We start from the raw sequence: 27,470 nt of genomic DNA, 5'->3' as shown, positions 1-27,470 counted from the left end.
ACTGATTCAAAGCAGTCATGGAGGACCTCATCCATTTCCTCCGTCCAACGCGACACGACTTTTGATACTGTGACCTCCTGCTTCAGTTTCTGTTTGTTCCTCCGGGAGGAGGAGTACGGCCTGATAGTCTGATTTTCCGCAGTGAGGTCGTGGGATAGAACGGTAGGCATCCTTGACTGCTGTGTAGCAGTGGTCAAGTACATTCGGGCCTCTAGTGGGGCAGGAGACATGTTGGTATAACTTTGGCAGCGCCTTTCTGAGGTTGGCCTGGTTAAAGTCCCCGGCTGTAATGAGCAAAACCTCCGGATACCTGGTCTCAAGTTCACTGATATTGGCATACAGTATGTTCAGAGCACACTCTACATCCGCCTGGGGGGGGAATGTAGACCGTTGTCAGTATGACCGAGGTGAATTCCTGTGGCAGATAGTAGGGACGACACTTCACCAACACGTGTTCCAGGTCCTGGTTGCAGGAGCTCGTCAGTGCCATTGTGTCCCAGCACCACGCAGTGTTGATCAGTAGGCAGACACCACCTCCCCTCGTCTTGCCCGAAGACGCTGTGCGGTCCATCTGATGGATCAAAAATCCCTCCGGTCGGATGGCACAGTCGGGGTTGGCAGGGGAGAGCCAGGTCTCGGTGAAACAGAATACACAGCAGTTCTGCATCTCCCTGCAGTAGGAGATTCTCCCTTTAAGATCATCCACCTTGTTCTCTATGGCTTGCACATTAGCTAGCAGGATGGTGGGCATAGGGATCCTGAAGACCCTCAGCTTCAATTAGTGATTTTCGAAAGTTTCCACCCCTATGAATAACATACAATGTATAAGTTGCATCTATTAATACTCAGCTCTGACTGATAAGTCTGAAAGATAATTTCATGATGGTATCAAACAACAAAAACCTTGGGTGTCATTTATTCCTCTGAACCTTAACCAGGACTGTGAAATATTTATTATCAGTTTCAGGTTTCTGAGATGAAGGGAAATAAAACACTTTTCTGTTCCAGTATAATATAATACTAATATAATTTATTAGATTTCTTGAAACATTAACCATAGATCAAAAAAGCCTCTTGTCTATAAATGTTATGGAAATTCTTTGTGCTCCACTTTTCAGATCCTATATATGTAAAATCTTCGCTTTGTGCCCCCTTGAAGTTCTCACTTGCTCGTTTCATAGAATGTTATTTTATTAATGTATTTAATTTTGTCATTTCTTTACAAAAAATGATGTCAGGTTGTGAAGGAATGACATTAAATACATTAATTAAATCAAGAAACGGCAGACAAGTGGCTCCAATTTACGAATGCATGCATATGAGAGAAAAATCAGGAATGGAAGGCAAACCTGGGAAGAAATAAATTTGTTGCACATAGAAGTGACAAATTGGATGTCGTAATGTTAGGTAGGGGAATAAGCCTGGGAATAAGCTTTTGTAACTTTTAAACTAGAATTACAATCTGACAATCTATTGTATGCATGTGTAAATAAAAAAATGAGATTTAGGAACATTTGGGAAAGATGAATAAAATGATGGCAGATAACATTGGCTGGCAGAGTGGTGAGATACTGCAGCTTTTTTATTTAATAAAGTTTACATGATGACTATTACAAACTTCAGTCTAGCTATTTGGCAAAATGTTGGGGTTGCTTTATCATAAGTGAGATAGCATAAAAAGATCAATGGCAAATATCCAGACATGAGAATGAGAAAGCTGATGCACTGATCAAAAACTGTAATGTACTAAATTACAGCTTTAAATTAAATGTCAGACCTATTATCTATCACATAATGTACACTTCATGTGTCCCTTTCCATATTATTGATTTGGGAAAACCACACAAATGCTTCATTTTAAGCTTTGTCTAGTCTTCATCCCAGATACTTGGATAGGCTCTAAATCTCAGAAAGCAGTCAGCAGTGTGTGGTGTTTAAAATTAGTATAGCATTAAAGCACTACCTCCACAGAGGCTCCTTCATTTAACTCTCTCTGCTGTGTGTGATTTTACACCTGGGTATACAGAATAGGTGTTGGGTTGCTTAAAAATTCCTTATGGCAAAAATCACCTGTAAAATTAAATTATGAAGGTATCAGTCACATACTTGTAATGGAATATTTGGAATACTGAGGATTTGGCATCAGTGATGATTTATTACACTGTTGGGAATTCAGTGAATATGCCAATCTAACTTTTGTTGCAATATGTAGTGATCAAATACAATAACATTACCTTTAACATTAATTTCAAAGTTGAAACTATTGATATGGTACTGCGAAGACACCTGAGACTGCAGATGCTGTAATCCGGAGCAAAAAATGTCTGCTGGAGGAACTCAGTCAATGGAACAAAATATGCAAAGGAAAAGGAAAAAGGAACTATTGATGTTTTGATTTGACATCGTGTATTGGGACTAAAATGCAGAATCTTAATGCAGTATCTTGACCTGAAACACTAATTTTCCTCACTCCTCCATACTCACCATGACGCTGCTTAACCTGCTAAATTCCTCCAGCAGTTTGTTTTTCAATCTGCTATTGTAGAACTTGGAATTCAATTTCTTACTTTTGTAACCAACAGTACTTTTTCCTATTCTGGAAGTCTTTGTCTATTCTACTGCCTAACAAATAAGTTATTTTACATCTCCTTTGTTTTCAATACAACCTAATTTTTAATTTGTAGTTCCCAATTTCTTCTTCTTGTGACTCATGGAGTTTTATTTCCCTCTCACTGAAGTTTTTTCTTCATGCAATCTATGGGCCTTTAAAATTCATTCTGGCACTGTCTATTGCAGACATTTTTTTTCATTTCAGCTGTACCTGTGCCCTTCAATCTTGGTGTACCAGTAATAGTAGAAAAACAAAATATGATTCATTAATACATTTTCCAATCAAAGCATTTTCACTTATAAAGTAATCATACAGTAGCTGGAAGAGAAAACAAGTCGTGCTACACATGGGGAAAATACACTTTTAATTTAGTCCCCAAATAAAGGTTTTACTTATTTAATGTTAATACGGTAGTTTCAAGTGAGCAGTCATAGTTCCTAAAGCCCAAGATTACTTATAAGTAATAGCATTTCAACAGATATTCATAAATTAGTGGGTCTGTAACTATTTGACTGGATTCATTCTGTTACCAGAATATTTCCTCATACTGGTTGTCATAGTAATTTCAGAGCCACAGAATCAGTAATTTACAAAAATGTCACCACTTAAACTGGACTAGTCTAGTTAAAATCAGCACATTTCAATCCTGCCAGTTACATCATAATGTTAAAGAAATTAATAAATACATGAAATGTCTGTTGGTTGATAACAAATTAGTCTTTCAATTTGCAAATGGTGTGTGCAAAACACCATGTTTTCAAATTAATTTGCCATAAAAATGTATTAGTAACTATTTTTAATCCAAATTTTCCATTCCTTAGTATACACTACTAATGACAACGTAATAATAGATAAGCTGCAGTAATGTTTCTTCTTAAAATTGAACCCCCCCCCCACTAAAGAACAAATGTGGCATAGCCTTTGAACTTATGAAAAAGCAACTTTAGTTTGTAAATGAAAGATGATACTGTTGAAAATCTAAATGAATGAGGCAAATAGACTGAATCTTCCTTTCCCTACAAACCTACAAATCATGGATAACCATCCTTAGCCCGAAATGTTTTCCAGTTCAAAAGTCGTTCTAATTAAAAACATGCTACGTCCTCAGACACTCACTCATTCTGAACCCAGTGGAGTGATTTGACTCTAAGCTGCATTTCAAAGTATGGTTAGCCAAGAATATCCCTTGAACCAAATTGCTTAAAGTATAAGACATAATATGTGTTTATAATAATTGCGTAAATAATTCTGTGATATATTTAGCATGTGCTGTAAAAGACGGTGGAAAAAAGAAGAAAGTAACTAATTAAAAGCAGAGGTTATTAACTTGAGATTATTCTCAAGAGGGAACTGGGAGAATGAAAACAAAAAATGGTCATGAGATGTAGGGCAATCAGCTGTGGCTATGGAAAGTCAGTTTCATTCTGTAGGAACTTTACAAACAAAAGGAGAATATCCCTGCTGAGAAAAATAGAGCTGGTATGTACACATGGACCATTAAGCATCAAAGAAACCATATCACTAGTGCTAACAGCTTGAAGTTCAGTAGAAACAAGCATTATAGTGAAAGGAGTTACCGAACTCGAATGTAAGCAAGCAAGGATGTAAAATCAAAATGTGCCTCCTCAGAGAGAATAGGGGCACACTGGTGGCTGGTCAACTACTTCGTGAAGCTTTGCAGCATTAAGGTTGGGAAATTAGAAGAGGATGGAAAGAATTAGTGAAAGACTAATACAGAATTCTTGCAACACACAGCAAATGTTCCAAAGGACTGGATGTGAATTTATGTAGTCAAGTCTTCTACCCAAAAAATAATGGAGACATATTTCATAAAACAGGGCAAGAGTACTTAGAGTATAATTAAAACATAGGAAGCCACATTGAACAGAGTGCAGCAATTATCACCACTGTAAGTCAATGTTATATCATTTGGAATTACTTTCTATTCAAACCTCAATAAATAAAAAAAATCAAAGCCATTACAAGGACCACCAACGTGACTTCTTTAAATTAGTTCATTGTAGCCGAACTTTCATCCATGTTTATCAGAACAAATTTCACTGATGCTATTTTACATTCTCCCTATATAAAATAGAATCATGCACATCTCATATTGCATTAAAAACCTGTTCATCTGGAACTCAGATTATACTTACTCCCTTTGTTCCTGTAGATACATTACAAAATAATCTTTGGATGCAAGTTACTCTACTGCTTTTGTTCAAATCCCATCTTGGTTTCAAACACAATTTTCAGATTCTCACTATAAAGAATCACCCTCCCATCTGAAATGATACCACATTAGGACTTACTTTCTCCACTTGCTAATTTTCAGTATGTCCTTCTACCAAAAAAAACATTTCCAACTGTACCTCCAATTAATTCCCTTAAACTCATTTCCAAATTCCTGCAGAAGTTATTTCCCTATTTCTAAAGTGACACATATTTAGCTCCAATGCAAGTGCCAATCATTCTCATTGGCAATTGATCAATTCAAAATTTAATTAAAATACAATTAATGCTAAATTGCATGCTACTTTATTAAGCATAACTATTTAATAAACAATTCCAGAACTGAGTCAAAAACAAGAAAAAAGCAGAAGTCGGTATAAAAACTAAATATTTTTATAACATTGTGTTCAGCAGCCGTGGATGCAATTAAGGTATAAAATATGGTGTTGTTTTTGATGGTAATTCCAATTAAAAAATTTAGTGAGGCAGTACAGCATGATACCTTACGAAAAACCCCCATATGCTTAAAATACTCCACATAGGAAAAAGTCTATCACGAATGACTTCCAAAATGTAAGATCATAAGACCGTAAGACATAGGAGCACAATTAGGCCATTTGGTCCATCGAGTCTACTCCACCATTTCATCATTTTACTGTATTATCCCTCTCAACCCCATTACCCTGCTTTCTCCCCATAACTTTCAATGCCCTGACTAATCAAGAACCTATCAACTTCCATTCAAAGATACTCAATGACTTGGCCTCCGCAATCATCCATGGCAACGTATTCCACAGATTTATACCCACAAAATAAAGAAATCCCTCCTCATCTCTGATCTATATGGACGTCCGTCTATTTGGAGGCTGTGCCCTCTGGTCCTAGACATGCCCACCATTGGAAAGATTCTCTCCACATCCACTCTATTGAGGTTTTTCAACATTCGAGAGGTTTCAATGAGATCTGCTCCTCATTTTTCTGAGCTCCAACCAGTACAAGCCAAACACTCCTCATATGTATGTTAACCCTTTCATTTTTGGAATCATTCTTGTGAACTTTCTCTGGACCCTCTTCAAATTCAGCATATCTTTTCTTGGATAAGGGGCCAAATCTGCTCACAATACTCCACCTTTGACCTCACTAGTGTCTTATGTAGCCTCACCATAACATACTTGCTTTTATATTTTGGTTCTCTCGAAAGTAATGCTAACATTACATTTGCCTTCCTTACCTCTGACTGAACCTGTGAATTGATTAAGGAATGCTGCACAAGAACTTCCAAATCCCTTTGTACCTTTAATTTTTGAATTTTCTCCACATTTAGAAAATAGTTCGCGCCTTTATTTTTTCTATCAAAGTGCATGGCCATACATCTCCTGACACCATATTCCATCTGTTACTTCTCCTAATCTGTCTAGGTCCTTCTGTAGATTCCCTGCTTCCTCAACACCACTATCCCCTCCATCCATCTTCATAACATCTGCATACTTGGCTACAAAGCCCTCAATTCTGTCATCCACAAACTAGAGAAAATGCAGATGATGGAAATCTGTGCAAAACACACAAAATGCTGGAGGAACTCAGTAGGCCAGGCAGCACCTATGGAAAAAAGTACAGTCGACGTTTCGGGCCGAAACCCTTTGGCAGGACTGGAGAAAAAAAGCTGAGGAGTAGATTTGAAAGCTGGGGGGATGGGGAGAGAAATTTGAAAGGTGGAGGAGGAGAGAGAGAGAGATTTGAAAGGTGGGGGAGGAGAGAGAGAGATTTGAAAGGTGGGGGAGGAGAGAGAGAGATTTGAAAGGTGGGGGAGGACAGAGACATTTGAAAGGTGGGGAGGAGAGAGAGAGAAATGGTTACAAGAGAGAGAGAGAGAGAGGTGGTTGAGAGAGAGAGAGAGACAGACAGACAGACACACGGATGGGTTACACCTGAACTACAAGGGGACCAATATCCTTGCAGGTAGGTTTGTTAGTGCTGTCGGGGAGGGTATAAACTAGATTTGCAGGGGGATGGAAACCAGAGTGCCAGAGCAGATAGTGGAGCAGGGGTGAAAATAAATGATGTTAAAAGTTCATGCAAAGTCACAAATAGAAGGGTTGTGTGTAGTGGTAATAATCTTCTGAGGTGTGTCTATTTCAATGCAAGGAGTATTGTGGGGAAGGCTGACGAGCTGAGGGCGTGGATTGGCACACGGAATTACGACATTATAGGCATTACTGAAACTTGGCTACAGGAGGGGTAGGACTGGCAGCTAAATGTTCCAGGGTTCCGATGTTTCAAACGTGATAGAGGCAGAGGAATGAAGGGTGGGGTGGGGGGGGTGGCATTGCTAGTCAGGGAAAATGTTACAGCAGTGCTCAGGCAGGACAGATTAGAGGGCTTGTCTACTGAGTCCTTATGGGTGGAGCTGAGAAACAGAAAAGGTATGACCACATTAATGGGGTTGTACTATAGACCACTCAATAGTCAGCGAGAATTGGAGGAGCAAATCTGCAGAGAGATAGCAGACAACTGCAGGAAACATAAAGTTGTGATAGTAGGGGATTTTAATTTTCCACATATTGATTGGGACTCCCATACTGTTAAAGGTCTAGACAGGTTAGAGTTTGTAAAATGTGTTTAGGAAAGTTTTCTAAATCAATATATAGAGGTACCAATTAGAGAGGATGCAATATTAGATCTCCTATTAGGAAACGAGTTAGAACAGGTGACAGAAGTGTGTGTAGGGGAATACTTTGGTTCCAGTGATCATAACACCATTAGTTTCAACAGGTTGTTCTCTGGCAAGGATGTGATTGGTAAGTGGGAGGCCTTCAAAGGGGAAATTTTGAGAGTGCAGAGTTTGTATGTTCCTGTCAGGATTAAAGATAAAGTGAATAAGAATAAGGAACCTTGGTTCTCAAGGGATATTGGAATTCTGATAAAGAAGAAGAGAGAGATGTATGACATGTATAGGAAACAGGGAGCAAATAAGGTGCTTGAGGAGCATAAAAAGTGCAAAAGAATACTTAAGAAAGAAATCAGGAGGGCTAAAAGAAGACATGAGGTTGCCTTGGCAGTCAAAGTGAAGGATAATCCAAAGAGCTTTTACAGGTATATTAAGAGTAAAAGGATAGTAAGGGATAAAATTGGTCCTCTTGAAGATCAGAGTGGCCGGCAATGTATGGAACCAAAAGAAATGGGGGAGACCTTAAATGGGTTCTTTGCGTCTGTATTTACTAAGGAAACTGGCAGGGAGTCAATGGAAATAAGGCAAACAAGTAGTGAGGTCATGGAACCTGTACAGATCGAAGAGGAGGAAGTGCTTGTTATCTTGAGGCAAATCAGAGTAGATAAATCCCCAGGACTTGACAGGGTATTCCCTCGGACCTTGAAGGAGACTAGTGTTGAAATTGCAGGGGCCCTGGCAGATATATTTAAAATGCCAGTATCTACGGGTGAGCTGCCGGAGGATTGGAGGGTAGCTCATGTTGTTCCATTTTTTAAAAAGGCTCTAAAAGTAATCCGGGAAATTATAGGCCAGTAACTTTGAAGTCGGTAGTAGGTAAATTACTGGAAGGAGTACTAAAAGATAGAATCTACAAATATTTGGATAAACCAGGACTTATTAGGGAGAGTCAACATGGCTTTGTGTGTGGTAGGTCACGTTTAACAAATCTATTAGAGTTTTTTGAGGAGGTTACCAGGAAAGTGGATGAAGGGAAGGCAGTGGATATTGTCTACATGGACTTCAGTAAGGCCTTTGACAAGGTCCCGCATGGGGGGTTAGTTAGGAAGATTGAGATGCTAGGTATACATGGAGAGGTAGTAAATTGGATTAGACATTGGCTCAGTAGAAGAAGCCAGAGAGTGGTAGTGGAGGATTGCTTCTCTGAGTGGAGGCCTGTGACTAGTGGTGTGCCACAGGGATCAGTGCTGGGTCCATTGTTATTTGTCATCCATATCAATGATCTAGATGATAATATGGTAAGCTGGATCAGCAAATTTGCTGTGATACAAAGATTGGAGGTGTAGTGGACAGTGGGGAAGATTTACAAAGCTTGCACAGGGATTTGGACCAGCTGGAAAAATGGGCTGAAAAATGGCAGATGGAGTTTAATACAGACAAGTGTGAGGTATTGCACTTTGGAAAGACAACCCAAGGTAGAATATACAAGGTAAATGGTAGGGCACTGAGGAGTGCAGTAGAACAGAGGGATCTGGGAATACAGATACAAAATTATCTAAAAGTGGTGTCACAGGTAGATAGGGTTGTAAAGAGAGCTTTTGGTACATTGGCCTTTATAAATCAAAGTATTGAGTATAAGAGTCGGAATATTATGGTGAGGTTCTATAAGGCATTGGTGAGGCCGAATTTGCAGTATTGTGTGCAGTTTTGGTCACCAGATTACAGGAAGGATATTAATAAGGCTGAAAGAGTGCAGAGAAGGTTTACAAGGATGTTGTCGGGATAAAGAACATTAAGGACATCCTGAATGCTAAAAAGAGGGTGTTTAGAGATGGAAATAGGGAGGAGCTGAGGGCAATACAGAGGGAGATGAAAGCCAGGATCAGGGAGGCTAAAGACAGGTACAGGAGGAAGCTTGAGTGGAAACTCCAGCAGAACAACATGAGAGAGGTCTGGAGGGGGATGAGGACCATCACTGGGTTCCGGCAAACTAGCAACAGAGGAGCTGAGGGTGGTGTGGACAGGGCCAACGAACTTAACCTGTTCTTTAACAGATTTGACATTGTGACCCCTGCCGATCCCCCACGAACCATCTGTTGTCAGCCCCCAACCAACACATATTCCACTCTCCCCTCCTACCCCTCCTCACAGTCCCCCACCCTGCTCTCATGACTATACCCTTCCCCCACACGAAACCACCATGGTGGGCTTCACGGCTGAACAGGTGAGAAGACAGCTGAAATGTCTCAACCCAAGCAAGGCTGCAGGACCAGATGGTGTCAGAACCAGAGTGCTCAAAGCCTGTGCCCCTCAGCTATGTGGAGTACTTCGCCAAGTATTCAACCTGAGCCTGAGGCTCCGGAGGGTTCCTGTACTGTGGAAGACGTCCTGCCTCGTCCCTGTGCCGAAGACACTGCGCCCCAGCGGCCTCAATGACTACAGACCGGTGGCATTGACCTCCCACATCATGAAGACCCTGGAGAGACTTGTTCTGGTGCTGCTCCAGCCTATGGTCAGGCCACACTTAGATCCCCTCCAGTTCGCCTAGCAGCCCCGATCAGGAGTTGAGGATGCCATCGTCTACCTGCTGAACCATGTCTACACCCACCTGGACAAGCCAGCGAGCACTGTGAGGGTCATGTTTTTTGACTTCTCCAGTGCATTCAACACCATCCGCCCTGCTCTGCTGGGGGAGAAGCTGACAGCGATGCAGGTGGATGCTTCCCTGGTATCATGGATTCTTGATTACCTGACTGGCAGACCACAGTACATGTGCTTGCAACACTGTGTGTCCGACAGTGTGATCAACAGCACTGGGGCTCCACAGGGGACTGTCTTGTCTCCCTTTTTCTTCACCATTTACACCTCGGACTTCAACTACTGCACAGAGTCTTGTCATCTTCAGAAGTTTTCGGATGACTCTACCATAGTTGGATGCATCACCAAGCGAGATGAGGTTGAGTACAGGGCTACGGTAGGAAACTTTGTCACATGGTGTGAGCAGAATTATCTGCAGCTTAATGTGAAAAAGACTAAGGAGCTGGTGGTAGACCTGAGGAGAGCTAAGGTACCGGAGACCCCTGTTTCCATTCAGGGGGTCAGTGTGGACATGGTGGAGGATTACAAATACCTGGGGATACGAATTGACAATAAACTGGACAGGTCAAAGAACACTGAGGCTGTCTACAAGAAGGGTCAGAGCTGTGAGGAGACTGAGGTCCTTCAACATCTGCCGGACGATGCTGAGGATGTTCTACGAGTCTGTGGTGGCCAGTGCTATCATGTTTGCTGTTGTATGCTGGGGCAGCAGGCTGAGGGTAGCAGGCACCAACAGAATCAACAAACACATTCGTAAGGCCAGTGATGTTGTGGGGATGGAAGTCTCTCACGGTGGTGTCTGAAAAGAGGATGCTGTCTAAGTTGCATGCCATCTTGGTCAATGTCTCCCATCCACTACATAATGTACTGGGTGGGCACAGGAGTACATTCAGCCAGAGACTCATTCCTCCGAGATGTAGCACAGAGCGTCATAGGAAGTCATTCCTGCCTGTGGCCATCAAACTTTACAACTCCTCCCTTGGAGGGTCAGACAGCCTGAGCCAATAGCTGGTCCTGGACTTATTTCATAATTTACTGGCATAAGTTACATATTACTATTTAACTATTTATGGTTCTATTACTATTTATTATTTATGGTGCAACTGTAACAAAAACCAATTTCCCCCTGGGATCAATAAAGTATGACTATGACTATAAGAAACTAAGTTACACAGAAAGGTTGAATAGGTTAGAACTTTATTATCTGGAGCGTAGAAGAATGAGGGGAGATTTGATAGAGGTATATAAAATTATGATGGGTATAGATAGAGTGAATTTGTGGAATGAGCTGCCAGATGAAGTGGTAAATGCTGGCTCACTTTTAAAATTTAAAAAAAAACTTGGACAGGTACATGGATGAGAGGTATATCGAAGGATATGGTCCAGGTGCAGGTCAGTGGGACAAGGAAGAAAAATGTTTCGGCACAGCAAAGAAGGGCCAAAAGGCCTGTTTCTGTGCTGTAATGTTCTATGGTTCTATGGTAAGTAGTCGAAACATTGACTTTGCAGAATACACTAGTTACTGGCAGCCAACCAGAAACAGCCTCCTTAATTCCCAATCTTTCCTGCTGCCAGTCAGCCAATCTTCTATCCATGCTCGTATCTTTCCTATAACACCATGGGCTCTTATCCTGTTTAGCAGTCTCATGTGCGGCACCTTGTCAAAGGCCTTCTAAAAATCCAAGTAATCAACATCCACTGATGGTACTTTGTCTATTCTGCCTGTTATTTCCTCAAAGAAATTCAGCAGATTTGTCAGACAAGATTTCCTCTGAAGAAAACATGCTGACTTTGGCCTATTTTATCATGTGCCGCCAAAGTTATCCAAAATCTTATCCAAATAATGGCCTCCAATATGTTCCCAATCACAGGTCAGGCTAACTGCTATTATTTTCTTTTCTTTCTCCCTTCCTTCACAAAGAGTGGAATGGCAATTGCAATTTTCCAGTCCTCCAGAACCATTCCAGAATCTAGTGATTTGAGAATGATCAATACTAATGCCTCCACAATCCCTTCAGCTCCCCCTTTCAGAAACTTGGGAATGTAGTTCTCAGTTCAATCAATCTGGTTCCCATCCCCCTGCCGAAATAGTTTAAACCTTTCTGAACAGCTCTAGCAAACCTGCCTGCAACGATATTTGTCCACCCGTTCTTACTGTATAGGTGAAGAGATCCCAATGATCCAGAAATCTGAAGCCCTTCCCCTGCACCAATTTCTCAGCCACGCATTCATCTACCAAATCTTAACTATTCTTACCTCCATTGGCACATGGCAAAGGCAGCAATCTACAGAGTCCCTGCTTTTCAGCATTTACCTAACCCTATATTCTCTCTTCAGGACTTTATCCCTTTTCCTATCTACAATATGTTGTTGGTATCAATATGTACCACAACTTCCGGATGCTCATCCTCTCCCTTTAGAATGTGGTGAACCCAATCGGAGACACCTCTGACCCTGGCACTGGGAGGCAAAATACCATCCAGGTGTCTCTTTCATGTCCACAGAATCTTCTGTCCGCTCTTCTAACTATGTAATCTTCTATCACTACTGCACTTTTCTTCTCCCCCACTTCCCTTCTGAGCCACAGAGCCAGACGGTGCCAAAGACTTGGTCACTGCAGACTTGGTCACTGCAGCTTCTCCGTGGTAGGTCCACCCCTCATATCCAAAGCAGTATACTTATTATCAAGGAGAAAGGCCACAAGGCTACTCTGCTCTGGCTGCCTATTCCCTTTCCCGCTCCTGATAGTCACCTGTCTCCTGCACCTTAGGGTTGACCATCTCCCTTGTAGCTCCTATCTTATCAGCTGTAAAGCCAGATCATGCTAAATTTTGTTCTAAGTTCCAAATGAAATTACAAAATGTGGAAATCTGGAATATGTTGACAATTAAAAGAGGCTACTTCATATTCTTTATCAAATCAGACCTGACTAACCAAGACCTTGATTAATTTCAATGACCATTATTGATCTATTGATTTGGAGAAAGATAGTACATTACTTTATTCTTCATTTTCTTTTAAAAACTTATCAATTTTTCTACTTAAAAAATCTCATTATTTTTATTGTTTACTTCAGTCTCTAATGCTTTTAAATTTCCCAATGTTGGAGGCTTTTTTAAAAACATCCAAAGACACTTTCAACTATGAAAGCTGTCTCTATCGTCAGCTTTCTTTGCTGTATGCGTATACAGGGCGCCGCACCTTGGGACTTCCTCACCCAAGGGTGAACCCAAGGATACCTCTCTGTTGGTCTCGAGAGTCTGATAGGCTCCCAGAATCCAACCCAAGTAACTGCAGCTTTGACAAATCTTAGTTGCATATGGGACAAGGGGTGCTTTCGAGCGTGATTTAGCCCGTTTGCTGGAGATGCTTTTAAGCTAATTTTTAATGAGTATTTATTTTAATTGCTATTAGCTTTATTGGAAATATGCCAGAAAGTTTTGAAAGGTTTTCAGTGCAAACGAGCTCGCAAAATTAAGACGTAACATTAAGATTATTAAAAGCAGGTTTCAGGCATTCGTAGAAAGATTGTGGAGAAACTGATATTTAGCTTGAATTGGAAATGTATTTCTTCGGGTGTACATGAAGTTAGAAAACAATTTAAAAATACCAGAAGTAATTGAACTTCTAAAGAAATTAATTGACTGTGAGTATTTTGTAAACTGATGCCATTTCCTCCTGGGTTTCCTGGATGCCAAAACTTCATCCACTGGAAGCATGTTCTGCTGATTTATTCTACACTAACTACTTAAGGTTGTAAACACCTCTATGGAATCTCATAATTTGCTTGGCTTAAGAGAGAGTTACCGTAGCTTTGCGTTTCTCCTTTTAAGTGAAGTCATTTAGACCTAGTTCCATTTTAGTAAAGCTTTTCTACACAAACTTGGGTCATTACTACAACATTTTGCCATGTTTCATACAAAATTTCCTGGGGTACTTTGTGACTCTTTTAATGGAAACACTTCTAATTTGCTCAGCTTTGAACAAAAAAGGCAATTTTTGCCTCATCTTATTCTTCCTAACAAAATGTTTTACTTCAAACTTCAAACAACAGGAATTCTGCAGATGCTGGAAATTCAAGCAACACACATCAAAGTTGCTGGTGAACGCAGCAGGCCAGGCGGCATCTCTAGGAAGAGGTACAGTCGACGTTTCACGCCGAGACCCTTCGTCAGGACGGTCCTGACGAAGGGTCTCGGCCTGAAACGTCGACTGTACCTCTTCCTAGAGATGCCGCCTGGCCTGCTGCGTTCACCAGCAACTTTGATGTGTGTTGCTTCAAACTTCACTGCTTTGAATGTCAATTCTACATCTGTGTCCATTTCTCAATCTGTCCTTCTCATCCTGTAGCCTTCAGATGTTTCATGCTGCTGACCTGACATCTCCCAGAGTCATGACAAACCCCTGAGACATGGCAGTGCCTTAAGCAACGCAATGAAGCAGCCCTGTCCCTCAAACTCTCCAGCAGCTTTAAGAGAAAAAAAAGATTCACCATCACTTTGTTGACTGTCAATGTTAAAGACTTTAGATGTTTCTGGAAGATTTCTGAGAAATGCTAGGTTAGTATTTAAAATGAAACTAATTAAATATTAACTGTTCAAACCTGAAACAAAACACAAGCTTTTATAAACAGAGATAAACAGTCAATGTTTTGGGCAAAGACCATTCATCATGATTACATTATGTCCAGATGAAGTGTCTCGACCCAAAATATCAGCTGTTTATTTCTCAGCACAATGCTGCTTGACCTGCTGAGTTCCTCCAGCATCTGCAGAGTCTCTTGTGTTTAGAATTAAAAAAAGATTTTATCTTCTATCTTGTTCCCCTGCAGCCTTTTAGCTATGGAAAGCAATAGGATACTAAATCCTGTGCTATATGCAACTTCAAGTTCATCCCTCAGCACAAAAAAACTGGCATCAATCCACAGACTCAATGGGAGAGTGCAAATGCATCATGCACTGAAAAAGACTAATAGAGAAGTAAATTCAGGACTTCAGCATTTGACCTCGGATGCGCCTGAAGAAACAGAAAAAACAAGAACAGAATCACAGGCACCTGCCAGCGAACATGATATAAAGATGCTAGCATTGCAGTCTCTAATTTACTACAAAGACATCAAGGGACTATCCAGCATTTATAAAAAAAGCCCCTACAGCAGCTGGTCATTATCATGAATAGACACAAGAAATTCTGCAAATGCTGGAAATCCAAAGCCACACACACAAAATGCTGGAGGAACTCAGCAGGTCAGGCAGCATCTATGGAAGTGAATAACAGTTGACATTTTGGGCCTTCTTCAGGGCTGGAAAGGATGGGGGAAGAGGGAAGAAAAGGAGGAGAGCTAGAAGGTGATAGATGAAGCCAGGTGGGTGCAAAAGGTAAAGGGCTGGAGAGCTAAGAATCTGATAGGAGAGGAGACTGGACCATGGGAGAAAGGAGAGGAGGGGACCCAGGGGAGGTGAGCAGAGGCAAGGGGCTACAGTGGGGAATAGAAAAAGAGGGAAGGGAGAGGAAACAATTGTTTTACCAGAAGGAGAAATCAAAATTCATGTTATCAGGTTGGAAGCTACCCAGATAGAATATATGGTGTTGCTCCTCCACTCCTGAGGGTGGCCTCACTGTGGCACAAAACGAGGCCATGGACGAAACAAATGTTTGGTCACTGGGAAGTTCCACTTTTGACGGATGGAATGGAGATGCTTGATGAAATGGTCCCCCAATTTACGAAGGGTCTTAGCAATGTAGAGTAGGCTTCATTGGGAGCACCGGACACAACAGACAACCCCAGGAGATTCACTGGTGAAGTGTTGCCTCACCTGGAAGGACTGTTTGGGACTCTGAATGGAGGTGTGGGAGGAAGTGAATGGGAAGGTGTAGCACTTCTGCTGCTTGCAGGGTTAAGTGCCAAGAAGGATATTAGTGGGGAGGGATGAATGGACAAGGGAATCACAGAGGGAGCAATCCCTGTGGAAAGTGGATGGGGGGGGGCGGGTATATTTGGTGGTAGGATCCCTTTGGAGATGGCGGAAGTTGCTGAAAATGATGTGTTAAATGTGGAGGCTTATGGGGTGGTGGGTAGGAAAAGAGGAACTCTATCATTGTTAAGGCGTGGGAAGGTAGGGTGAGCACGGAGCTTGAAGAGTTAGGTTTTAAAAACTGAATACAGGTTTCCCCTACCATCTGAAGGTAGAGCATTCCTATGAAATGGTTCATAAGCTGAAATGTCGTAAAGCGAAGAAGCAATTACCATTTATTTATATGGAAATATTTTGTGAACATTCGCAGACCCAAAAATAACCTACCAAATCATGCCAAATAACACATAAAACCTAAAATAACAGTAACATTTAGTAAAAGCAGGAATGATATGATAAATACACAGCCTATATAAAGTAGAAATACTTTTCCACAATCATTACTGAACTGTTCTCCATAGCGAAAATCTCACACAAGCACCGTTGGCAGAAAATCTCACGCAAACGCTGTTGGCAAGAACACTCTCCCGAGTAACCTTTAAGCTATGAAGCTGCCAAATCATACCAAATAACATGTAAAAATACACAGCCTATATAAAGTAGAAATAACGTATGTACAGTGTAGTATCACTTACCAGAATCCAGACAGCACCGAGCACACTGATGATGGTGTGTTAGGCTGGGTCGTCGCAGGTTGGGTGATGCAGTGGCCCCCATCCTCCAGGCCGCCGAGCGATACATTGCCGCGAAGCATGCAGGAATGCAGCAGTAGCCAGGAGGTACACAGCACATCTTTAAGAAAAAAGCTGAATTAAACAAGCTAATTAATTAGGTGCTGCCCAACACCTAATTGTCGGCCCAGATCAGTGCCGATTTCCGATTGCGTCGTCTCTGATCTGGGCCGAAAATTATGTGTCGGCGGCACCTAATTAATTAGCATGTTTACTTCGGCTTTTTCTTAAAGATGTGCTGTGTGCCTCCCAGCTACTGCTGCATTCTCCGCAAATCAGTACAGTATCTGTCCGTGGCCTGGGGGTTGGGGTGGTGGGACACTGGGGTGTCATCTTGTTGCCTGCTTCCATTAGAGCAGGCAGCTCACCTTCTTCTATCTCTGCCCGCCTCGATGTCAAAGGTCAAGGTTCGTCGTCTGCTGTGGCTGATGTGGAAGGCTTGCTTGACTGCTGAGCCTCGCGCATTTTTCTATCATACGTTCTTTAATAAGGACTTAAACCATCCTGCAAATATCTCCTAAACCGACGTACCCTTTCAAAATTAAAGTCATACTTTATTATTACTCATTCGGTTTTGATTGTTATCCTTTTTCCTTCCAATTGCATCAGCTCTTCATCTGTCAGTTCTTGGTGATGGGATGCCAAAACCTCTTCAACATCATGTTCGTCAGCTTCCACAAGACAAACTCACTTTGTCCTTTCTTCGTTCACCACGATCGAAACGCTTAATTATGTCTAGTTTTACCGTAAGTGTAACACCCTTACGAGCTCTTTCAGGTTTTTCCGATACCACAGAACTCATCTTGCAAACGGCTGCTCACAGGCACGTGTTAAAGCAAAGCAGTTCCAAATCCGGGGGAGAGCGGCTACTCGGGGCGCGCGCTGTCTTTTATCATGCGCTGGTTTTTCCGCGTGATGACTTTTTATCGCGCGCTGAATTTTTTTTCGTACAGTGAAAACACTTTCTGAAAGCGAAAATAGGGTACTAATGTAGGTCTTTCGTAACAGTTTGGTTTCGTAAAGCGAACGTTCGAAAAGCAGGGGACATCTGTATAAAGTTTGTTTTCAAAATACAATTAGTGCACGGTTTTATTCCACAGAAGTGGTTACTTATAATCCATGTCTTTTGAAAACTTATCAGAGTCGCATTCATTGCATATACTTAGCATTGAAACCTTGCTACCTGGTCCCTGCTAAATTGGACCTGACTGTAACGTTTGGTCAGGTTGGGCTGTTGTGTATACTACCCCTGCTCAATACTTAATTTAGTTCAGCATAACTTGTTTAGCATGAGCGCATGTATCCTCTTCTGGTTAAAAGCAATCAATAGGCCATGCAAGTCCCTTTCTTTTTGTCTGCAAATGCTTTAAGTTCAGGTGCTTTATGCGGGGGGAAAAAAAGTACTTAGCTCAGTTTAGGTTTGGTTGCTCTATTCAAGTTAGGTTTGTGTTAAGATTTAACTGTATGACGAAGCAAACTTCTAAAATCTAAACTTACTATGACTTACAGCTAAGCTTATTTTTCAACAAGTAGTGCATTGTTAACCTCTGTTTCATATTGCCATCTCGTATACTAAGCTGGGAAATAATTATGGTGGCCAACTTACATCTATTAATATTTATATCACAAGGATAAAATACTCAAGATGAAACAGATCATAAATAAATGAACCAGACGTATCAGATCTGGGACAACATTCAAATGATCTCACTTTACAGATTAACGTATGTAAAAGTCACTCAATGGAACATGTTAAGATCATTGCTGTTACAATTGTTTTTTTCCCCTCTGGCAATAGTTTAAGCCAGTGTAAGCTGCCTTAAATCCAGCCTTGCGTTAAAAGGCATTTATGCATATATTAAAGGTGTTAACACTGGACTATCCTGGAAGTATTAAGAGTGCAGTGATGCAACATTTACCTGATAGGTGTCCCAAAGACGGATGGTGCATCGGAGTGGCAGTTCCCGCATCAACAAGTTATTCATCCAACGGAATGCGAACTGTAGGTATTCTACCTCATATTTCCTGAAGTGAAAGTGGACTTGCTCTGTGGAGAAAAATATTACGCTCATTTTTATATAAATGTCCTATTGTTGCATGAAACACACCTTCAGATATTTTTCTTCATAGCTTTTTCTTTAAGTCAAGCATGCTAACGCCAGAGCTAACCAAGCAATAGATTCCAGGTTCAAGTACATGTCCATCCAGCTTGATTCAAATGAAATCCAGTTTAAGATGGTGCTGCAGAAGGCGGGCAACAAGTTACTGGCAGTTCCCAAAGCAAGAAACAGAAGTAAATACTTTATTACTAACACTTTTATGGTAAAAAAATATGGTAAATGACCACTGTGAGCAAAGTCAAAGCTGAATTGAGGGTCAAAGAGAGAGGGTGTGAGTCGAGGAGAGGTCGGGGCATGTTCAAGATGGAGTCGGAGTGAGGTCGGGGCACGTTTGAGATAGAGCTGGTGTGTGCTGAGCGGAGCAAAGTCAGGGCCGAGGAGAGGTAGATTTGGAGCTCACCCAACTAAACTGAGAATGAGGTTTGATCAATCTAAGCACCGTGCCAATTTGGAAAGGGTGGGTACAGACCAAAACATGGAGGCAAGGTCCAGGCCCAAAGCGTATTGATGCAACAGGGCTTGGGTCTTAGAGCGAAGAATAATCTGATGTTTGGACAATTTAAACGCCAGTCCAGGTGAATTGAAAAGACATGGCGTTGGGACCATTGGCAAAGGTCGGGCCAGTTCTGCTCACTGCTCTGCATCATTTACTCTTTGCAGCACTGAGGCCGAAGCCATGGGCCTGCTCCAGGGTTAGTGTCTAGTTCTAATGCCTTTGGCTTACTTTATTGTTTGCATGATTTTTTTTCTCTCTCTCAGCACATCGGGTGTTCGTCTTTTTTTTTAATGGGTTCTTTTGGGTTTCCTGTTTTGCGGCTGCCTGTAAGGAGACATATCTCAGGTCTGTATCATGCAAACATACTTTGATGATAAATATTGTTTGAATTTTGAAATATTAGTAGGATCATGACATACTGTAAACTTCAATAACCATGAAATGAAAACTTTGTTTTTAATTTCTATCCTGTGATACTTGCTAGATATATTGTGAATGCATGATCAGCTCAATCCAGTAAATACGTTGTAAAATGCTCACTATCGAAGTTTAGGAACAGTTAGGCAACATGTAAGTACATTGCTGAAGATGGTAATGTTCACCATTTGTACCTGGCAAAATATAGTGGCTTTTGGCAAAAATCTCTTCTGAAAACAAAAACTGCATTTTACCAGGTCCTGAGAAAAGAATCTCCCCCAATGAACATTGAAATGTACAGTACTGTGAAAAAGTCTTAGGCAGCCTAGCTATACATGAGACTAGGACTTTTGTACAGTACCGTATTTGTCAATGTAGAGTGGAGAGTGAGTTTGTAAATCTGATGGGAGCATGGGATGATTGAAATGGCAAGGGTGGAGCACTGTAGGAGAGGTATGGGACAGGTGGCAGAGAAGGAGTGCCAGGGATAGGGATGCTTTGGGTACGGACACACCAAGCCCTGAGACACTAGGCAAAGTTATTCAATTCAAAATAGTTGGTTTATTGATCATTATAGAATGTCTCTCTGGTTCTTCACGATCCTTCCCCTTTTCCAAACATGATTCCCCTTTCCCTGCCCCCTTCCCACTCTCAGTCAACAATTAGAGACTTATACCAGAATCAGGTTTATCATCGCTCATGTGTCATTAGTACAATACAACACATAAAATCACTACAGTATTTTGCAAAAGTGTCTGCTGAAAAGTTCATGGTGCCATAACCTAGCTCATCCTACACACCTGAGAATTATATTCTAGAATTTCCTCCCAGAATCGATTTAGCATCTCCTACTTCAATTTTAAGAATATCTTATTTGGCTTGACATTTAACTTAATCATATTACACCTGCATGAATTTCTTCAAGATAATAGTTAATTTGAGAATATTAAAACATGAAACAATGAGCATGTGAAGTCCAGTTATATTCTGTGATAAGAAATACAAAGGAACTGAGAGAGATAAGATTTCTTAAAAAATATTATACTCATTTTTAGATAAAACAAATGTCCTATGGTGGTTAACAGTTACATTAGTTTAAAAAACAGAAATAGACCTAGTTAGAGAGTTACACTGCAAATATAGACTTAGAGATTTAGAATATACAAACTTTGTAATCACTGGATGACCACTTTATTATATTATGCAGTTTTATCATAAACATGAACATAAGTTACACTGTATGAATTCATACACTATTATGACACAAACATATCCAAAATAAACAAGGCTACAGTCATAAAGTCAAGCTAGAACTGTCACATGGACCAAGAAAGCAATATGAAGTTGTATCATGAAATAGTGTATCCAAATTCATGCTCAAAAGGAGGGTGGAGTAAAGTCAAGATGGCAGTAAACGGCGACACCTTTGCTTGCATTTTGGGAAACAGCTCTATTTCTATCTTTAATATCTCTTTTATTCCCCCCTTTTCATGGTTTTTTTGAAGACCCTGACCTGGAGTTACACTCTGACTTTGGTTATTTGCAGGAATGGGAACCACCCCCCCCCCCCCACCCTGGGCCTCACGACCGGCCGCTTTTTGATATCCCAAGGACGCAGCCTGGAAGACTAGTGCACCTTCAGGGTACTGGATTTTCGTAGGTCCAGAGATGGGCTTATTCCAGGCTGGTGCCCTTAACTGAGGCTTCACAGAACATCGGGAGCAGCGGTTTGGCTGCTGGCTGTGTGTCCAGAGACCTGAGCTCTCTGGGCGCAGAGCTTGGAAAAAGCGACACAACAGACTTTTAACATCATAAATGAGTGAGTTGCTTGTTATGTCTCCCCTCTTGCTGTGAAACGGGGACGCCACTTTTTCCCTTATTAGGGAGAGAGAGCGCCTCTGGTATGTCGAATTACCGGATGAACGAGCAGTCTTTGGAGTACTGCAAGTCTGTGTCTTTATTGATGTTTTGCTGCATGCTTGAGTGCTTGGTGGAGGGTGCTGATTTTTTTTTCCCCCGGTGGGGGACGGGAGTTGTTGCTTCGGTGCTGCTTGTGCATAGGAAGGGGAACAGGGGAGGGCGGCTTTGGGGTTCTAACGTTTAACTGTCATTCATCCTTTGGGGCACTCTTCTGTTTTCGTGGATGTTTGCAAAGGAAAAAAAAATTCAGGATGTATATTGTATACGTTTCTCTGACATTAAATGTACCTATTGAATCTATTAAAATACAGGTTTCCCCCTCCATCCGAAGGTAGAGCGTTCCTACGAAATGGTTCGTAAGCCGGAATGTCGTAAAGTGAAGAAGCAATTACCACTTATTTATATGGAAAAAATTTATGAGCGTTTGCAGACCCAAAAAAAACCTACCAAATCATGCCAAATAACACATAAAACCTAAAATAACAGTAACATATAGTAAAAACAGGAATGATATGATCGGTCGTGCATGCAGCCTAGTACAGCCGTTCCGATCTATTCTTTCTTTCTTCTTCTTACTTTTTAATTTACGTTATTTTTAGTTTTTTTTTTCTCACGGTAACACGTAGAAGCTGCACCCTCTCTAACATGCTGGTAGAGAGAGTTTTATTTGGGTTTTCTTTAGTGCTGGAAATGGTTACATCCCGACACATGGGACAGAAGCAAGGTTGCATTGTGTATTTCACAGACCAGCAAAGACCGGCCGGCTTAGCAAACGGAGCAGTAGACACCCCTGCTGAAATCCGGAGGAAACCACACAGAGGGGGATCACAAAGCCGAGGAAAGAGGACCGGGTCGAGACAACAGAGACTTTTGGAGAAGAGGAATTCGTTGGGTAATAACGTTCCGGCTGACCGGAAGTGCACTGAGAGCGGTAAGCGTAAAGGAGTTCGGTGCTTACTGTTCTGGCTAGCAACGGATGGTGCAATCCAGGGTATAATACGATCGAGGAACGTGTTTGCAGACTGGATATTGAACTTTTTACTGTTGGACTTCGGCCACATTCCACCGTGATACAACACTTGGCGGCACGGGATGTCGTTCCTGCCTGTGGCCATCGAACGTGCAGCTCCTCCCGTGGAGGGTCAGACACCCTGAGCCAATAGACTGGTCCTGGACTTATTTTCCATCTGGCATAGTTTGCATTTTGGTGTTTGATGGTTGGGGTTTTTTGCATTGCTATATTTACGCTCTATTCTTGGTTGGTGCGGCTGTAACAAAACCAAATTTCCCTCGGGATTAATAAAGTCTATCTATCTATCTATCTATCTATAAATACACAGCCTATATAAAGTAGAAATACTTTTCTATAATCATTGCCGCACTGTCCACCGTAGTGAAAATCTCACGCAAGCGCTCTCGGCAGAAAATCTCATTCAAGCGCTCTCGGCAGAAACACTCTCTCCAGTAACCGGACCGGTACCGGGCCGCAAAGAAACGATATGATTTGGCGGTATGAGTCAGCTGCACCTTTCCTCATTCCCTGTCACACTCACTGTTGAGCTTGAACGCACGCGAGGTCATTACCCATGCGTCATCCATGTCAGCGCGGGAAGGAGATCAACTCCTTCAGCTTGCAAATGACAGCGGGCTGAAAAGTGTGTTTGACATAACATCTCTGCCAGCATTCTGGATCAAAGTCAAGGCTAAATATCCTGAGATAGCCACGAAAGCACTGAAAACATTGCTTCTACTTCCAACATTTTTCTGCAATGAATGCAACGAAAACTAAATTGCAGAATAGACTGGACATAAGGAACCCCCTTCCAAGTATCACTGTCTCATATCACCCCTCGATGGGACCGTCTTGTTGCAGGGAAACAAGCCCCCAGGGCTCCCACTGATTCAGCGATGTTGGTGTGTTGCAATGATTTTATATGTTCATATGGGGAAAATATGTGCTGTGTGTTTAATATCCAAATGTTACTTAAAATGTTGTAATGCTATTGACTTATATAACCATATAACAATTAGAGCACGGAAACCAGCCATCTCTGCCCTTCTAGTCCATGCCGAACGCTACTCTCACCTAGTCCCACCAAGCTGCACTCAGCCCACAACCCTCCATTCCTTTCCTGTCCATATACCTATCCAATTTTTCTTTAAATGATAATATTGAAACTGCCTCTACCACTTCTACTGGAAGTTCGTTCAACACTTACTTCACTTAAGAAGAAAAGCCGAAATAAGGCAGCATGTAATTAATTAGCTTGTTTATTTCAGCTTTTTTTCTTAAAGATGTGCTGGGTGCGTCCCAGCTACCACTGCATGGTTCGCGGATCGGTATCGGTCTGCGGCCCGGAGGTTGGAGTGGTGGGACACTGAGGTGTCATCTCATTGTCATCTATTTCCATCAGGGCAGGCAGGTCATCTATGTCTGTCTGCCTCGATGTTGAAGGTCAAGGTTCGTCGTCTGCTGTGGCTGATGGGGAAGGCTTGAAAAACGACAGTATGCTTGACTGCTTAGCCTCGCACATTTTTCAATCATACAGTTCTTTGTAAGCACTCAAACCATCCTGCAAATATGTCCTAAGCCTACCTGCCCTTTCAAAATTAAAGTCGTACTTTTCTGCAATCATTGCAGCGAAAATCTCACGCAGTTGCTTCATGTTCAGTTCCTGGACGACTTCACTTTCTGTCTGTTCGCTACTGCATTCAGTTTCCATTGTTATCCTTTTCTCTTCCAATTGCATCAGCTCTTTATCTATCAGTTCTTGGTCATGGGATGCCAAAACCTCTTCAACATCATCTTCATCAACTTCCACAAGCCATACTCACTTTGTCATTACTTCATTCACCACGATCGAAATGCTTAATTATTTCTAGTTTTACGCTAAATGTAACACCTTTATGAGCTCTTTTAGGCTTTTCTGATACCTTAGAACTCATCTTGCTAACCAATGCTCAAAATAAATCAAGATAAAGCACAGATGCTCACAGGCATGTGTTTAAGCAATGCCGGCTAGAATGCAGTTCCGGGGGAGGAGCTTGGCTGTTCGGGGTGCGCGCTGCCTTTTATCGCGCACTGCTTTTTTCGCGCGCTGCCTTTTTTCGTAACAGTGAAAACACCTTCTGTTAGCAAAAACATGTAACTAATGTAGGTCTTTCGTAACAGCGAGGTTTCGTAAAGCGAACGTTCGAAAAGTGGGGGACACCCGTACTGTTAGAGAAGCATTCACTTTATGAAAACCTCTGACAGAAAGTGAACACGATGCCATGCTGGTAAAGGGGTTGTGTGCATACATGCCCAATTACCACTACAGAATGCAGAGTAGCGAGATTATAATGCAAACTAGTGTATGATGCTGATGTGAAGCCTTTGCTTCCATTTTGTAACTGCACTTTCCTCAAGGGAGTTGAGGAGAAAGCACAAAAGGAAGAGGATACTACAACAAAGATCTCCCCTTTGACATGATCAGAATACTTATCAGCAATATGAGTAACACCTAACCCTTCACTGTTCAATATGCTCTACATCTCAAGATTCAAAAAACTTTATTGTCATTCTAACCATACATCAGCTCTGCAGGGCAGAATGAGACAGCATTCCTCAGGGGCAGTGCAATCATAACATAACAAACGCAACACTAAATAATAAACATAACAATAAATAGTAAAACACAACAGCCACATGTCAGTTAAATCAGTTATAAGTGTCCAGTGCAAGTTAAAAGTGTCCAAAGCAGAGTTAGGTGGAGCAGCTATTTAGCAGTCTGACTGCCTGTGGGAGGAAGCTGTTTAGTAGCCTTGTGGTTTTAGTTTTGATGCTCCTGTAACATTTGCCTGATGGCAGAAAAACAAACAGTTCATGGAGAGGGTGTGAGGGGTCTTTTAATGATGTACCATGTCTTCTGGAGGCATCGACTCTGAAAGAGGTCTTGGACAGAAGGTAGGGAGACCCCAATAACCTTCTCTTCTCCCCTAACCACCCTCTGCAAGGCTTTTTTGTCGACAGCACTGCAGCTGGAGTACCAGGTTGTGATGCAAAAGGTCAGCACACTCTCAACCACGCCTCTGTAGAATGTAGTTAAGATGTTACTGGGGAGTGATGCTTGTTTAAACTTCCTCAGAAAGTGCAATCTCTGCTGGGCCCGTTTCACAATCCCAGTGGTGTTCCTGGACCAGGTGAGATTGTCCGAGATCTGCACCCCAAGGAACTTGATGTTTTCCACTCTCTCCACTGTAGAGCCGCTGATGCTGAGGAGTGTGTGCTCAGGCTGAGACCGTCTGAAATCGACGATCATCTCCTTGGTTTTGGTGACATTAAGCATCAAGTTGTTATCCCTGCACCAGCTCTCTAGGTGTTTGACCACTAATGTCATAATACTCTTGTCCAGACAACATTTAGGTTTTTCCTATCAGTTTACTCCAGAAGTGGGGTTAAAAAAAAAATCACTAAATGCATGATCAAGTCCATTTGATTAATTCAGTTATTAAGGAATACAAAATGAAACTCATTAATATTGTAATTTTGTGTCTGATATTCATATACATTTTTCCTTCTCCAGTGGCTGGAGAATGCAAGATTGTTAGCCCTCCAAATGAGGAAAATATAGATAGTCTTGGCGAGGCGGGAGGGTGTTAGATATTCAGCAGCCATGTACCTTCAAGTTTCACACTATATCATTTCAAACTTGACAACTCCAATCTGATCATTACGTTCTATCTTTGAATGAAACATGGCTTACTCCTAGCATGCCAGATACAGCAATGACACTGGAAAGCTTCTTGATTTACAGAATGGACTAAACCGCTGATTTGGAAAAGGCAAAAGATGGAGGTGGGCGTTTCATGATACACTCTTGTGGTACTCCGATGTGGCGTTTTCACTGAACTCATGTACCCCCAACCTTGAACACCTAATGGTCAAATGCTGTCCATTCTACTTACCAAGGGTGTTCTCCTCTAATCCGACTCTAATCCTGGCCGTAGTTTACATACCACCAGCAGCCGACTCTAATCAAGTGCTTGAGATACTGCCTGATGCCATTTCCAAACATGAAACAGTCCACCCTGATACATTTCCAATAATAGATGGGGACTTCAATCAGGCTGTTTCAAGAAAACCCTGCCCAATTACTACTAGCACATAACCTTCAGAACTAGAGGTCCCAACACACTCAACTACTGTTAAATTAAGACAAGGAATGCCTGCTGTTTCATGCCCAGACTCAGACTTGCATACAGGAAGAGGCTAAAGAGCAAAGCTCCAGAGATTGGAACAGCAAAGAAGTGGTTGTAAGAGGCAAAGGAGCAGCTATGGGATTGCTTCGTGATGATAGACTGGGAAATGTTCAAGGACTCATCTGTGATTCTGAATGAATACATCATGGCTGTCACGGACTTTATTAAAACTGTTGTAGATGAGTGTATCCCCACAAAATCATTCAGTCTTCCCCAATGAGAAGCCCTGGACGAACAATGAGATCTACAATCTGCTGAGGGTCAGATCAAAGGCATTCAAGTCTGGTGACCAAGGAAGTTACAAGAGGTCCAAGTATGATCTTCAGAAAGCCATCTCATGGGTGAAGAGGCAATTCCTGACTAAACTTGAATCATCCAAGGATGCTTAATAGTTGTGGCAGGACTTGAATGCCATCATTTCTTACTACTCATCTGCTGATGCCCTGGAACTCCTATCAGCA

The 27,470-nt window shown here is 41.7% G+C and overlaps 1 protein-coding gene across 5 annotated transcripts in view; it reads right to left on the bottom strand.

The window, feature by feature from the left end:
• The window catches only part of LOC134355515 (TBC1 domain family member 22B-like), a 373,010-nt gene that overhangs the window by 74,018 nt on the left and 271,522 nt on the right, over positions 1 to 27,470 (bottom strand). For all 5 annotated transcript variants that reach the window (XM_063065500.1, XM_063065505.1, XM_063065503.1 and 2 more), the window contains one exon: positions 18,735 to 18,862. In XM_063065500.1, coding sequence (XP_062921570.1) covers positions 18,735 to 18,862 — 128 coding nt within the window. The remainder of the gene's footprint in view (positions 1 to 18,734; positions 18,863 to 27,470) is intronic.

The sequence above is a fragment of the Mobula hypostoma genome, chromosome 13, assembly GCF_963921235.1.
Source record: "Mobula hypostoma chromosome 13, sMobHyp1.1, whole genome shotgun sequence".
Lineage (NCBI taxonomy): Eukaryota > Metazoa > Chordata > Chondrichthyes > Myliobatiformes > Myliobatidae > Mobula > Mobula hypostoma.
This window is presented reverse-complemented; position numbering and strand designations above follow the sequence as displayed.